Source organism: Trachurus trachurus (genome assembly GCF_905171665.1).
Source record: "Trachurus trachurus genome assembly, chromosome: 9".
Lineage (NCBI taxonomy): Eukaryota > Metazoa > Chordata > Actinopteri > Carangiformes > Carangidae > Trachurus > Trachurus trachurus.
Genome location: NC_139895.1, coordinates 13,206,927 through 13,222,766, shown reverse-complemented (window position 1 = coordinate 13,222,766; position 15,840 = coordinate 13,206,927). Strand labels below are relative to the sequence as shown.

The 15,840-nt window shown below is 39.7% G+C and overlaps 1 protein-coding gene across 1 annotated transcript in view; it reads left to right on the top strand.

The window, feature by feature from the left end:
* The window catches only part of LOC310991557 (transmembrane protein 132C), a gene marked incomplete at both ends in the record, with an annotated part of 260,708 nt that overhangs the window by 238,594 nt on the left and 6,274 nt on the right, over positions 1–15,840 (top strand). The window contains 4 exons of the mRNA XM_083979307.1: positions 9,041–9,246; positions 13,322–13,385; positions 13,667–13,798; positions 14,413–14,490. Of these exons, the coding sequence (XP_083835433.1) occupies positions 9,041–9,246; positions 13,322–13,385; positions 13,667–13,798; positions 14,413–14,490 (480 nt within the window). The remainder of the gene's footprint in view (positions 1–9,040; positions 9,247–13,321; positions 13,386–13,666; positions 13,799–14,412; positions 14,491–15,840) is intronic.

Here is a 15,840-nt window from a genome sequence, read left to right as displayed (position 1 = left end):
AATTAAAAAAAAAATCACATTTTCTCGTGTTACTACAGCTTTTGACATCTGAAAACAAATACACACCGTTAGTGCACAAACAGTAGTGTAAAAAACAGGAGAGTAAACTATTAAACAATGTTTTTTCCCTCGCACAGCTTTAGCATGTGTGTCCATGTGTTTAAAGTCATGAAAAGGTGAATTTCATGATTCTGCTGCTCTCCATCTGCCCGTGTTTGAATTGTTGCTGAGAGGTAAGGAAAGTTTTCAGCAATCGTCTTTGGAGGTTTGGAGGTTGGTTTGTTGTGGTGCTGTTCGTGGTATTTGATGATGGCGAAGACGTTTTCTGTGGCCTCTGTGTTCTCAACAAGTCCTAACTGCTGAGATCCACACTTTTACTTCCTCTCTACTTTGCTGCTTTTTACTCACTGGTTTCTCTTTGCTCTCCTTCAGTTTTTTTCTCCTGTTTTGCTTTCCCTCTTGTTTCTGCCCTGTTTGTCTTGCTCTCCCTCTCTCTCTCTCTGTCTCTTTTTTAGAAACAGAGAGATTAAATCCATTCCTCAGTGTCCTCAAACCTCACACTCAGCTGTTTACTTGCAAAAACACCAATACACTTGTTCTAAGTCTGTGCGTGTGTTTGTGTCAAGTCCTGCCATCCTTGTGTGTTTGTCTCTGTGACTGTGGTCAAGTCTCTGCGTGTGCTTCCTTGCTGTTGTGTCTGCATGTGTGCGATGGCAGACAGAAATTTAAAAGGATAAAATCGTATTTATTATTTGAAGAGATCCTTGTTTTAACCAAAATTTAATGAAGCTTTTTGGAGTTGAAACCCTTGTGAAATGTGTGTGTCCTGCTCTCTCCAAAGTGAATGTGACTGCTTTAGACTCCACAGGGACAAACTAATGCCTATTGCTAAAGTTTTTATTTTATTCTGCTCTGTTTTCCTCTGGAAACCATTAATGTTTAATCTAATATCCTCTGTGACAGAAACAGAGCACAAAGTTGATGTATGAAGCCATTTCATTTCTTCAGAAAAGTTATTAGACTTAAATCAATGTGTTTGTGGTTTTTCTATTTGTATTTTTCTTTGCCCAAATAACTACACAGGTAGAAAGAGGATCAGCACTTATTAATGTGTTTGCTTTAAGGGAATAGTTTGAGATAATGGGAACTAGGCTTATTCACTTTCATTCTGGGAGATAGATGAGAAAATCACCTCCCTCTTGTCTCCTTATAAACTATGGAGTTGATCACATAGTGACAACTGGAGTCTCGGCTGGTTATGTTAAGTCTACACAGCGATATCAATACATGCTTTTAAAGGGATAGTTCAACAATTTGGGAAATTGGCCCATTACCATAATCCCTCATAGCAGTAGGTTCGTTACCTTTAATGAACTCCGTCTCGTATCGTTCCGTTATTATCTCATAGCTTGGTGAATGTCCAGGTCCCAACTTGTCCACCAGAGCATTTTGGAGTTGTTGATTGTGTATTTGATGAGTTTGATGAGGGAAACCAAGAAATCCCACTAGCCTCCGTAGCGTAATAATCTGATAATCTCGGTTGTCTTGAAAGCAAATGAGTATATTTCCTGAACAGAGCGAAGAATGTAAAGACATTTTCAGTTGTCTTTTTTGCTGCCAAATATGTGAGCAGATTTGAACATCCAGAACTCCAAAGTTTGTTTTAGCACCATTACTGAAATGTCAAATATAGTATGAACTGTAATAACAGAGTAACTTTAATTTTCTCCTCTATCATCATGATGTTAGTCAGTCTTGTACATCACTGTTTTGGTTGATTCTTGTGACACTCATTGACGTCTGCCTGTGGACATGTTGACTGCAGTTCACTGAACTTAACAGACTGTTGTATGTATATAACCTTTAACTACTCTGTTTACACGCTATCACTATTAATTTGTTGGCCACACAACCCAAAATCCATAGTTTAGACACTCACAACTCTTTAATGTTGTGACAATAAAATCATTAAATAATGATCACAAGAAAATAAGATTTTTTAGATGAAGGGAGTTCATTCTGATTGTGATTTATCAAGGTAAACCTTCATAAAAGAAAAGGCACAGATGTTCTCAGCCTCTCAGCGCAGTGACACATAATCTAAAACAACTACCACTTTGAACCATCAAAATATTGATCAAAGATGTTGCCAGTGATCAGAGCATTGCTGTGTACATTACTGTATCTGTGTTTGGCGTAGGAGAAAGGGGAATGATTCACTTACAGTACACTGTGCTGTGCAGTGGCAATAGAAGAAAAAAAGAGGACAAGTGGAAAGGACTTTTTCCTGAGTGGGTAGTGAGAGGGGGTGGAGAAAGGGGTGGATAGCATTTAGCTGAGATGGCATCAATAAGTACAGTATAAACTGAAGCAGGGTTCAGGAGAATGGGTATTTTGGCAGCTTCTTTGGTGGTTAACACTCCCTTCTTTAGTGTTTTGCTATACTGTATGCACGTACCAGTTCTCAAATTTTCTGACTTTAAAGTGCCGCTTGGTCAATAACAACAATTCCTCTTCTCTAAAGTCGAAACCAAACTATAAAACTTTTGTACTCCAGTTAAATCATCTCTATACTTTAATCATAGACATTTATTTATCTGCTATACTGTGAATTGTTACTGTACATCTGGACTGATTCATAAATATAACAGATGACACATTCATAAACAGGAAAATAATCATAATAATTCAGAAAAAAAACAGTTTGTATGTGTATAAATAAAAAGAACAGAGTGATGTTCAGGAAGCGCTCTTATTTTCCACTCTCCTCTGCATTGGCAGTTACCCCACCATGTCCCAGCTGTGTGTATGTTTGTTGTGTGTGTGTTCTGAAGTATTCAAGCAGTAATTCTTTCTGTGTGTGTGTCTCCATCACATCATGTCTCTGGCATCTCTTGTGAGTCTATTTTGGCACGCAGAAAAACACGAAAGAGAAACTATGAAAAGTGAAAAACAATTTAACTGGAACAAACACTGGGGGATAAAATGAGAAAGACAAAGAAACTAAACAAAAAGCTGCAAGAAAATCAACATGCAGGAGATGTTCCTAAACAGCCCCCTCTCTCACTATAAAATGCAACATAAAACTTTCCCGTTTACCTTTTAGCAAAGCACTTACACAGCCAACTCAGCTGTAAACAGGTGAATCCTCTCATGTAATTCCACAGTTCCCTATATGCTATTGTTTTAAACCTATAATAACATATTTTTGAACCTCGATCACAACACAGTTATCACTTTTAAAGTTTTAGTGGCTAACTGGCTAGCAAACACATCCAAGTCGTTCTATCACTGATTTTGGTCTGCACCTGGATAAAATGCACCTGGACCTTGGGGGGAAATCTTAAATCCTCAGAATCATCACCATCTATAAAGTCATTAGTATTAGCTCTCAGCCATTTGCTGCTGGCAAAGTAGCATGTGGTGGATTTTCAGAGCTTTCTCAGTAAAGCCCGCTGCAGCCACACACACAAATCAGTGGTGATACTGAACCAAAACACTAACATTGTGGGACATAGAACCAAAACAATGAGCTGAAAGGTGGTAAAATGTTCTGTACAGCTGATGGGAGCTGCAGGTAGAGAGTTAAAATGAAGCCTACACCTTGCACAGTCATTTGATGCACTACATACTCATATTATTTATCATTTTTAAAAACACACAGAAATACATAAAAGCAATAAACTCTTGTGGTGTGTATACTGTATGTCAATACACTCTTTACTGTTGTATTTGAAGTAAAATCATGTGTCATTTATCATGTTACCACCCTGTATTCATTTGTGAGTGTAATAGACTTGAATCAGTAGGCCTATTTTGCAAACTCAAAACAGTTTGTGACCCAAAAAGTTACAAGACAATTTCCTCAAACTTTCCAAAATTAAATAAAACTTGATTTTTCTAAACTGTTCCTTGGGGGCACTCAGCCATAGAGCAGAAGTAATTCATCAAACCTGTGGTAAAAACGGCAGAACTGGACAATAGCTGCAGTGGTAGTTCAAGCAGAACCAGCGTTTCCTCTAACTTCTGCTGTCTTATACCTTCATTGGAAACTGAACCCTGCCACACTAACCAAGTGCAGTTTTCACACTGATTTACACCTGGAATATAAAAATGATTTGGAGAAATAGTTTGAGGCACCAACAGTCTAACATCCCTTTGATGTTAACAAGCGGTAAATCAGGTTTTAGAGAGAGAGGAAGATGAAGAGGGAGACTGTGCAATGAGGGAGCGAGGGCGGGGTGGAGACAAAAGAAAAAGAGCGGGTCAAGAGGGGAAAGTGCTGGATGTTGAAGGAGATGTAAAGAAAGTTAAAGGCGAGGGAGAAAGAGAGGAAATTAAAAAGAGGAAGCAGAGAGGAGAGGGGGCCGGGCACCTTTCCTTTTATGTTGGGGAGTGGAGGCAAAAAGAAGAAAGTAAAACTGAGGGAAATTAAAAGGTAAAAGGAGACAGAGGAAATGATTTAGCTCTGATGTACAAAATGTTAGCCCCCTCTGAGATCAAAGGGTTTCAGAGAAGTCGGAAAAATGTCATGCCACACAATGTGTGTGTAGGTCCTCGGTGTTGTGTGTGTTTGTAGGAAAACAGGACATTTTGTCCTAACCCATGCCCAAGAATGACTAGCCAGAAACTGAGGCAAATATTTTATCATGAAAATGTTAGCTAGTGGCTAACCAGATTATTGGTCAGTTTTTAATTCTCTTATACTGTTAACATCACAGATATGTAGAACAGCTGGCAAAAAAAAGAAGTTTTAATATGTTAATAAACATTTACATTTGCAGTTTGTGGTCAGACAGAGCAGAAATCTAATTCTTACAAGCCACAAGGAAAAAGAAGGGCGATGATGTAGCCACCCTGATGTAGACTATGGCTGCTAGCTTTTGCAGCTAATAGCCTACCTGCACTTAAAATGGCCCAGCAGACACATTTGTGCAAAGAACCCAAAGTAAAAAGTCATTTCTGTCTGTATCTGAACCCCCTTTAGACAGAGTACCTCATTGAACTCATATTTCTGATCCAATATCTCTGGGATGTACCTTACAGAAACTGAGCAGGCTATAGGGAGCTAAAACAATCAGACAAAAGAGGCTAAAGGCTGAGAATTGCAGAGCTGAGTATCGCACATTTTGAAAAGTGTGCAAATCTTTTGAACAAATTACTGAAATATGCTGACAGACATATTTTAGTTTTCTACAATACTGTATTAGTACCCCCAAATCACTGAGGTTCAAAAAGAAAAAGCAAAAAAAGGCAAAGCACTTTCAGTAATTTTCAATAAAGGGGTTTGAGACACAAGAAGCACCTGCTCAGATTTGTCATGGGGAAAATGAAAGCTTTGAAAAGTGAACAAGTAATGCCTAAAATTTTCCAAGAAAAATTCAAGTGTACGACTGGAAGAATATGAAGGAGGCTGTTACTAAAAAAGGGGCATCCACACAGGGGAACTCTGCCCTAGACACACTATATATAATAATAACAGAACAGCAGGATGAATATAAAGTGAGACAGTGAGAGGACAGGAGAGCTAAAGTGAGTGAAAATGTCCAGTTGTGCAGAAGAAGGTAGAGGTGAAAGAGACGGGCAGTGAGAGTCTATAGGAGACAAGATAAAGAGAAAAGGAGTGCATGTTAAAGGGACAACGAGGAGTTTGTATTTCGTTATAAAAAAAAGTCTCACATTAATGTGGATGAATCTACGCTACCCACACTTGTAAAAGGCTCCATTTTCGATAAATATATTGTTTTGTCTCTATCGTTATTTTGTTATTTTAATTAATGGTGGAAATGCTGGGCGAGCCGACCAGCATTTCCTTACTTTCGGTTTTGCGGACGCTGCCCGGCGGGTCATGGGAATAACGCCGCCAAATCGCTGTTTATGGTCGGAATTACGGCGGTATCTGATCGTCTTAGAACCTCTGACTTTCATTCTTGATGAATGAAAACATTCTTGGCAAGATGTCCGTCTTGCGCCGGTCCAAGAATTTCACCGTCCGTGCGGAGGAACACTTTGCTTTCCAAAACTCCTCGTTGTCCCTTTAAGAGTGAAATCGGGAAGGGTTAGGTGAAAGAATGAAGTGTGCAGGGTAGGCCACAGCGTAGAGAGATGGAAGAGGCAATAAGAAGGGAATAAAACAGAGAGAGGGTGTAGAAGATAAAGAAAGACAAGAAGGAGATTTATAGATGCCAGGAACAGGTGAATGGCTATGATGATACAGTAAGAAGAAATAATCACATCTATATATAGTGTTGTTGCTCAGCAGGTGTAGTATAATACATGAATCCTGATGTAATATTATATAAAGTGCACATACATAAATATATTGTCACCACTTATACATTATGCCCACACTGGGCTATGATTAGTTTCCTTCCTCATCTGATTCCATTGTTGTCGGAACATGTGGGATGATTTGTCCAAAAGACGTCAACTCAATCAGTCACACAGTCAGAAGAGTGAGCAGGGTGAAAATGAATCTGACTGAAATCCAGACCTTTCCATTGTTCTGCCTGTCACACTGTCTGTAAGAGTGCTGTCAACTTCCTGAAATACAACCATAATAATCCAATGTCTACATACATTTTATTACTGTTAGAGAACAAGATATCTGCATTTCCATAAATAGAGTAAAAGGCAAACATGTATTGGTGTCTCCAAAGAGATTAAAGTAAGTTCAGCCTGGTTGATTGTTTTTTTTTTTTTTAATGGAGCATTTAGCATAAGTCATGATGTTCAGACATTTGTCAGCGTGTAATTAGAAAATTAATTATGAAAGTGTTTGTGCGTTTGATAAATTGTGTCTCAGCAGGAACCATATGAACACTGAGAAACCACTGTTTACGCAGTGTTTAAACATTCAAAGTGTTAACTCACCTATAGAAGGAACAGAGTGAAGCTTATGACTGGAGTGACATAATTAGACATGATAAGATTTAGAGCCTTTACCAGTAAAAAAAAATGTGCCCCATGTGTTGAGGCCACAGTCCTCACTGCAGGCGGCCCCGGTTTGAATCTCGCATTGAGCGGCCCTTTCCTGCATGTCATTCCCCCTCTCTCTGCCTCCCCATTTCCTGTCTCTCTCTCAACCCTGCTTTCCATTTAAGGCGAAAAGGCCCAAAAAATATACTTAAAAGAAAAAAAAGCTCAGCTGTATTATCAGCAAAATGTATCAATAATAGAATATTATATATTTGTTCTTCAGTAAAATATCCCTATGACTGGTATAGTATAGTATTCGATATGACAGTAAAATGCTGCCTACTAAAGATGACATTTATATTCAATGATAATACAAAAGAAAATATGTAGAAAATAAGAAAAAAAAAGGATTCAACATCAGTAGCAGTCTCCAATCTAATGGCACTTTTTAAGCACTTAGGGCCTGATTTACTAAAGGTTTGCGTGTGTAAAAACGTGTAAAAACTTGATTGCACGCGCAAACACATGTTGAAGCTGCTCTACTAACTGGGCGCACCGAGGATTGCGTCTCCCAAATGGGCAAAATCCATTTAGCGTGTTTGCCTGAATGAATATGCAAATATGGGCGTTTCTGCCAGGACGCGCAAAATTTTGGGAGGAGTAGATGCAAGTAGATTTATTTAGCGCACGCAGTGTGATTTACCAAACCTGAAAGAGATTGCATTGGCTGTTTTTGCGTCTTTATGTAGCACGTTTGAAAGGCAAGTCTTAAATGGTAGAGCTTTATGCACAAATGGCTGCGGTTATTGAATTAATACCTGCCAGGGCAGAAGTTGTTATATCTCTGCATTTCCTCAACTCTGGGTCACTCCAATGAACAGTAGCAGTTTTTCAGGTGTGTAAAAAGTCCTTTAAGAGCTGTTACGCACGCCGCACATCTCTCCTCTCCTTTACCTCTGGATGCTCAGCTCTGGGACCAGGACTGAGACCTCAGCTCTGCAGTTTGCGCGTGCTGACACTAACCAAACACGCAAAGTTTTACCAGGAGCACACAATTTAGCGCCCCTTATCTGGGATCTTAGTTAATCAGGCCCTTACAGTAGATGCCAAAGCTAACAACTATGATCCAGAAAGAAGAGGAAAATGTTTTACTACACAAATTTGCTGTATAATAGAAATACTTTGAATTATAATGACATCAGTTCTTCTAAATATACTGAGTTACTACCACAGCAGGGTTCAGAAGTTAGCTGAGCTGTCACTGCCTTAGACCTGTTGGTAAACATCTTGGCCAATGGCATTTTAAGGATGGTCTAAGGGTTCCTTGAAATCTTATGTTTTTAAGGGTTTCTCCTTGTCTTCGTCTTACACGGCAAGTCAGTTAAGCACCTGCACAAAAGGTGTAACTGTACAGCTCAGTTTATAGCTATACATGAAGAAAAGAAACACATCCCAAGAAGACTGTAGAAAATGCCAAACGTGAGAGCATGGTTTTGAAAGTCAGTGTTGGCAACAGTAGTACTATAATTTTATTTACTAATTCCTCTCACAATGTTATTTCTACTTGCTCCCTGGCCCCTCATAACACAGAGGTCCACTTAGACCCACTGGGATACAGCTTAGATGCAGTGCAAAGGTTGCCAGCATTCTTGTGGGTGGTCTTGTGTTCATAGTAATTATTGTACTTTAAATGGATGTGAAGCACTGGCTCCACAGTGCTGCATGATGCACATTTAAAACGTTGCTTCAGGAACAGGAGCTCCCGGAGTATTCACAGATCCAAAATGCCACCGATGTGGCAAGGAGAAACTGCAGAAGCATATTATTAACCTTTCTTTATAGGGCACTTTACAAAACAGTGTTCCAAAGTACTTTACAAGATGAATAAAAGTGTAAGCAATCAGTGACAAAATATCTTATTTGCTGCAAGAGCACAAATGTTCTGATGAAAACTGGCTCCAGGCTGTGTTTAAGCAATGCACAAAATGGGCTGCATCTGTTTCTCTGGAAATCACTGATTCAGGTCTGTTTAAGGTCAAGTTAAAAATGTCAGACTTTGCATGCATGCTGTCCTAAACTCAACCCGTGTCCTCCTTCTGCTCTTTTTCTTTCCACCCTTCAGGTGTCCCCAAACTGTGACCAGGTCCTTGTGAATGGAAAAGAAATGCGTGGCCGCCAATCCTTGGCAGTCAACTTCACCTACCTGCACCTGTCTGCTCAGCTGCAGCTCACCGTCTGGGTTCCCAAACTCCCTCTGCAGATAGATGTGTCGGATACTGAGCTGAGCCAGGTCAAAGGCTGGAGGGTCCCAATTATTACTAACAAAAGGTAATTTTTCTGTCTGACCTTGAAGGAATGAGGGAGGGAAAGGCAGTGAAGGGTGTAAGAATACTTTCACTGATCAGTCACAACATTGAAACCTGTTACCAATTTTAATGATGTGGCTGATAGATGTAAGTTAAAAATCCATTGTAAAATATATATAGACATTTATTAGAATTTCTACATATTCAATTCCCATATGCTATAATTTGTTGCATTATTTATATCGGCCACAATATTGATATATAGGCCTACCTTGATACTGTACTCTACATCTCCCACAAGCTAATATCAGCTGATGTCGGCCTGGCAGATTTATCAGTCAAGCTCTATTTTATAACCTCTCCAGGCTAAGAGAGCGGAAAACTGTAAAATAAGATAATGAATGTAATGAATTTTTGTATCACATGCAAAACAAATTAGTTCCTTTCTTTTTAATTGAGTGCTGCTGGCAAACAAGAAGAGAAATGTGGTTTGTAACAGGCGGAACTCAACTTGTTTTAGTTTACCTACAGTGCATGTATTCAAAATTAATAGGATCAATGATGCTGAAATGTTTGATGTAGCCCTTATTAAATGTGAAAGATACAAAGAGATCCAACAAGCAACAACAAAAGCTGTAGTATGCACCAGATATGTAGAAACGCACTGTCAAAAACAATCCAATAAGATCATCTTCTCACAACACATGATGTATTCTGAAACCGGTGCTAGCTGTACATTGCTCAAGTATGACTCGGAGCAGAAACAGCAGCTCTCGCTTGATGCCCCTCTTCTGCTCGAGCAGGCGTTCAGTCAGTGCATATTGTGACCTCAACTAAAAGAACTGAATTTTCAGTTTGTGAAAAGAAAGCAGAGTCTCTGAGTCATTGTTGAATGGGAATTTGTTTCATGATCAATCCTAAGCATTACATGTCCATCTGCTATCATTGAGAGGGGAAAAAGAAATGAATGAAGTGAGGTAAAGTGTGAATGTGTGCACGTGCATGTGTATGTGTGTGCATGTGCGTGTGTGATATAGTGCTTATTGAATGGAGCAGTTGAGAGCACATACTATTCCAGCAAGTCTATAATTTCCTATGAGGTCAAGGCCTGCCTGGCTATACTGATGACAACTGTGATGGCTTTAGCATCATTGCCACTGAATGAAGCTTTCAGTCACTTAAACACACACATACAGTACTCTCTCAATCGTGAAATAATGCAGGTGTGTCAGTTTATTGTCCATACGTTTGTGTGTGCGTGTGCTTGTCTTTTGTTGTGAATAGTACTGTATGTATTTTTTTTCTGTGTGATTGAGGTGAAAGGTGGATGTTATGGCCTGATAGTATATGGAGTATATAGAATGTGTGAACATAATATAAGTAGGAGTCATGGAAAGTTTATAAGTGCCTTTGAAACATTTATTTTTTGTATCTGTCCAGCAGTAAGAATAAAACATCTCACATGAATATTTTACAGCAGAAACTAATGATTGTTATATAAGTGGATCAATGTTTCCTCCACACAGCTTTCAGACTTTCCTCTTCTGTTTATTGTAGCACATGGTTATTTGACAAAGTCTCAAAACTTAGCATATTTTCAATTTCATTTGATGGAATTTTGTGCAAAGGGATAAATGTTTAGTTGTTTCAGACTGAGCTATTTATTGAGAATTACATCATAAAACAAGACCAGATTGTTTTGAAAAGTACAGCATGACAAAGAGTCTACCTCAACATCTCCTTCGATAAAATCCTTAGTCCCAATTTACTTCAAAACCTTACTTGGATTGATACAATGAGAAACTTAGAGTATTGTGGACATGTAACATGCAAAACACAGGCTTCATTTACACAAATTAAAATCATTACTCAGGATGCCAGCAGGTGCATTTTCATATCCCATCTAATAAGCCCAGGGAGTGATGGCATATTGTGTGAAATATAATAAAGACATATGATACGACTGCTGTGTGAATGCTAAATAGACGATCATTTGTGCATTATTCAGTAGGAAAGCTTTCTTAAACAAATTCTGGCTTCACTATAGTTTAAGCAAGAAACTCCCTGATTTAGACACACAGCTTCCTACTTGGTCTCTTGAACTCAAATGTAGTGTCACAATGAGGAAATGTTTTTGGGTTTCAGATTTTAAACATTTATTGACTTGCAAACACAAACACTAGTTTAAAAAAAATCAGCTGAAATATGTATGTACCATGTCGCCTTGCCTTCTTAGAGTATAAAAGAAAACCCCTTTCCTACTGGTCTGTATGTCTTTTCTCTGTGCATGCACGCCTGAATGCTTCTCTGCCTTTATGTTTGATTGTGCATCTGTGTGCGTGTTTGTATGTGTGCATCAGTGAGAGTGTGTGCACATGGTCATTTGTGCGTATGTGTGTGTGTGTGTGTGAAGCCTGCCTCTATTCCCCATCTTGTCGTCGTCCTTCCATTCGGTTCTGCTAGGCCTATTTTTCAATTTCGCCAATTTCTGCTCAGATAGCCACCAACTAGTGTGTACTCGCACATACACACACACACACACACACACACACACACACACACACACACATACACACATCCCCTATCTCCCCCAACCACTATCTCACAGAGTAAAACACAAGCACTACTAGGGCGCACACCCTCACACAGACACCTCAAGACTTGGACACTAGGAAATGGGAAGAGAATTCCTGTAATATTACCGGGGTTTCACACTCCGGGACAGTTACAGGGCACAGACACGGCCCTGTGTGGTCCGTGAATGTATGATCCTGCATGGGCCTGCCTGTATTTGTTGTTGTGTAGATATTACACAGAGGGGGGCAAAGAAGAAATAATATGTGTTTTTGTGTATGAGAGAGAAAAGATAGATCCTCGACCAGGGAGCAAGGGAGAGGTTTTCTGTTTTCACACTGATAGTGCATTCAAAGCTTTTTTTTTTCTCCAATCTATTTTATTTCTTTATATTGTGGGGGATTATTCAGCCTGCTCAGCTCTGGAATTACACCATGTACACAACAAAAAATATGATTCACCCTGTGTAAAAACAGGTAACAAAATAAGTTTTAAACAATATTACAAATGGTTTGAGTGAACACTTTAAAAAATAGAGACTGTGCTGGTCTTCCATCGTGTGAAGCCACCGTCTATAGCTCTTTCCTTCCAATGTTTAGTGTCATTATCTTGCTGTTGGATGAGGCACCGACCAACCAATTTGTCTTTCTTTGTTACTTGGTTTTTTCCTCACCATTCTGACAGCAATATAGAGCACCACTTCCTACCCTGGAGTATTGTCCTGATAATGTATCAGAGAGTGTAGTAACACAGTTTGTTCCAACACTGCTTTTGTACAGACAGACGATTTGTTAATGCCACCTGTTGGGATTGTTTGAAAAGCCTCCTATTGTGACCAAGGCTGGGGTAAAGAGATGAGTGTGCCATTTTGATATTGATATAATGATGATGATGGCCAGGAAGACTTACGGTGTGGTGTTAGAAAGTAGGAGTTTCTGGTATAGTAGTTTGTTGTCTTCATAACAGAGAAGCTATGTGGATAATTGGACAAATAGTGCAAAGACAAGAGGTCCTAGTAAAGATCCTTGGGGAACCCCTCTATTGAGAGAATATACTAAGCACATATCACAACATTTTGCTCTGGGGTGTGATTATTGCTTAAAATAAACATTTTAGTGATTTCATGGGACTGCTTTCTTACTATCTACAATCTCTCTCCCTTTATGTAGGTAAGGAAGTCCCATAGTAGTGTCTGGGGCTTTAGGTATAGGTATATTGTTTAAGAAAAAGCCACTTGCAGTCAGTATTGCCAAAGAATGGAGTGCAAGGCCAGTGATTTCTTCTTTTTTTCCCCCACCCAGGCAGTTGTACAACTACAGCGTATTAAAAGTGTTATAGATGGATTAAGAACTGAAGTGTCTTTGGTTTAACTGAAAGTGCAACTTGGAGCAGAGATTACACCGTACATTACCTGCAGCTGATTTTCAAGTATAAAAGTGGCATTTAATTACCAGGTAATCTCACCCTCCGTTCCCTGGTGTTCTCATTTACCTCCTCTCTCCATTCACCTCTTGTCTTCCCAGACCGACCCGAGACAGTGAAGATGATGAGGATGATGAGAAGAAGGGCAAAGGCTGCACCCTACAGGTATTACGTGATTGCTTTTCATATCACACTTTAAAAGCATTCTGTAATCTTTTTTTTTTCCAATGCCAATATCCCAGAAAACTGCGAGAGCAGAGCTACCACATGGTGAGAATGAAATGGGTCTTCACACTGTGTAATATTTAGCTTCAGTTAGTTTAAGATACGGTGCAGTGTTATTGTACGCTATCGTTCTATTGCTACAATGATGCTATCATCATGATTTTGAGCCCGTTGTAATGTTAAACATTCAGGTCTAATGTGACTTCTTCTTTACCCTTCAGTACCAGTATGCCTTGGTGCGGGTCCTCACCCACTTTGTTGCCGAACCCTCTGACCCAGGGGGAGAGATGGTTTACATGTTGGGTGCAGACTGGCAAGCTGATATCACCCACTTGGTCTTGGATCAACTAAAGGTAGCTATGCACTTCATACATACACATTAATTGGATAAATCAAAATCAAAATGCTTTCTGTCTTCCGAGAGTGATGCTAGAAAAAGAAGCGATTCAATTATCATGTTTTTTCATTATAAAGTTGGAGCAAGCCTGAAGGAGATTAGTTTAGTTTGGGATTAGGACAGAAACAGGAAGGTACAGGTGGCCTCACTCTCTGTAAACGGGAATCAAGGCTTTAACCTTCCTTTGTGTAGTTGTGCTAAAACTGGACCATATTTAAAATGACCATTCTTGTGTTGATGTGTTGTAACTACTTAATGAATGACAGTATTTCCCTCCAGCCATCACTTCTGTGCAAGTGTCGCCACTAGATACTTGATTAATGTGACAACAATACCAGTCATTGCACCTGACTATTGTTAAACAAAGGTTAATGCTCATAATTCAATTTAAAATGATTAAATGTTCTGATATTTTCTTTTGTACCAATGAAATAGTGTACAGTGTGTTCATTTGCAGGGTAGTTGAGTGGTTTAAAACTCTTTAAAACCTCTTTCTTTGTACTTGCACAAAAAGCATAAAACCATGAATTTTAAATTAACTAAACTTGCAACTGACTCTGTGCTCCACAGGTGGAAGATCCTCGCATTGCCAGACTGGTAGATGGGCGAATTTTAATAGGGCGGGACTTGGGGATCACCACTATACAGGTGTGTATACTAAATTCTACTGTTTAGACTCTACAAGTAATCCAGTCTGTTTTGTTGCGCATTATTTTGAATTATTTTAGCTGGTAATAACACCCCAAACCACAAAACAACCCATTCTGAAGTTGTGTATAAACAGCCTCATAGCCTAACCTGGGAATGAAACATAAAATATAAAATTAAATTGCCCAAAGTTTCCTCTGTATTGTCAGCGTTTGCCAGTTTGATTCAACTTTTGACACAAAGTTTTGGAGCTGGCCACCTATGGTGCGAACAATTCATCGGGCACAAAGCATCCCAGAATTGGATTTTAAGGATTCACTCTCCAAACACACTCGGTGTATTTACCACTTGTTGGACAACAAGTATAGAGAAAGACAGTTGGAAATGTATGATTATGCGAAGCACGGTGTAATTTGCCAACTCACGTTGCAGCCATAAGCACTCCAGTGATGTAAACATTATCCTCTCTCTCTTCCTCTTCGCTTGCAGTTATAAGCCTCGCCTGTCAGCTCGTTACACAATTAGCCACAATTAACTGTCGGATTTGGCCCTGACATCCCAGTGTGATGTTCAGCAATTACACACACACACACACACACACACACACACTCACATTGGCAACACACTTGTGCGGTTGCTGAATTCCAATAAGCCGGCCCCATTGTGACTAAGTGTGACAGTGGAGGACAGTCCCATGGCTTACTGTCTTACATTATGCTGCTGGTATCCCGTTATATAGCTGAGCCAAGGCAAACCCACTAAATATGTCCCAGTCATCGCGGATGCATTTTTTTTGTTATATTCTGTCCTATTATACTATATCCCCAGCTTTCATATAACAATATCCAAACTACGTGTTTTTATGATTGTGAATCAAATTTCATCCTTAGTGCACATTTGCATGATTGTGTATAGTGTATGTGTGTGTGTGTGTTAGAAGTGGGTTGGCGTTAAGTTCAGTGCAGCAACAGGGGGATATTGGGGAACAGCTGAATGTGTGTTTGCGTCTGTCTGACTGGGGACTGCTGTGTGCATGCACCCATACACACACACACACACACACACACACACACACACACACACACACAGATGCATGCATACAGACAGCTTTGTTCTGTTTGGGAGCCAGAAGAGAGAATTTACTCAGCATTTCCATCGAGATGCCAGAGTCGACAGCCGTCATTTGATAGTTTGACATTTCAATTTTACCCCCCAGCTCCGTCTCCTGGAGTCTCGCCTCTTCCTCTTCCTCTCCTCCCCTTCTCCCTCTGCCTCTCCGTTCTCCCTCCAAGTCTCTCTTTCTCGCCCTCTTATTCTCCGTCTGTCTTGACGGGCAATCCCACAGCCGTC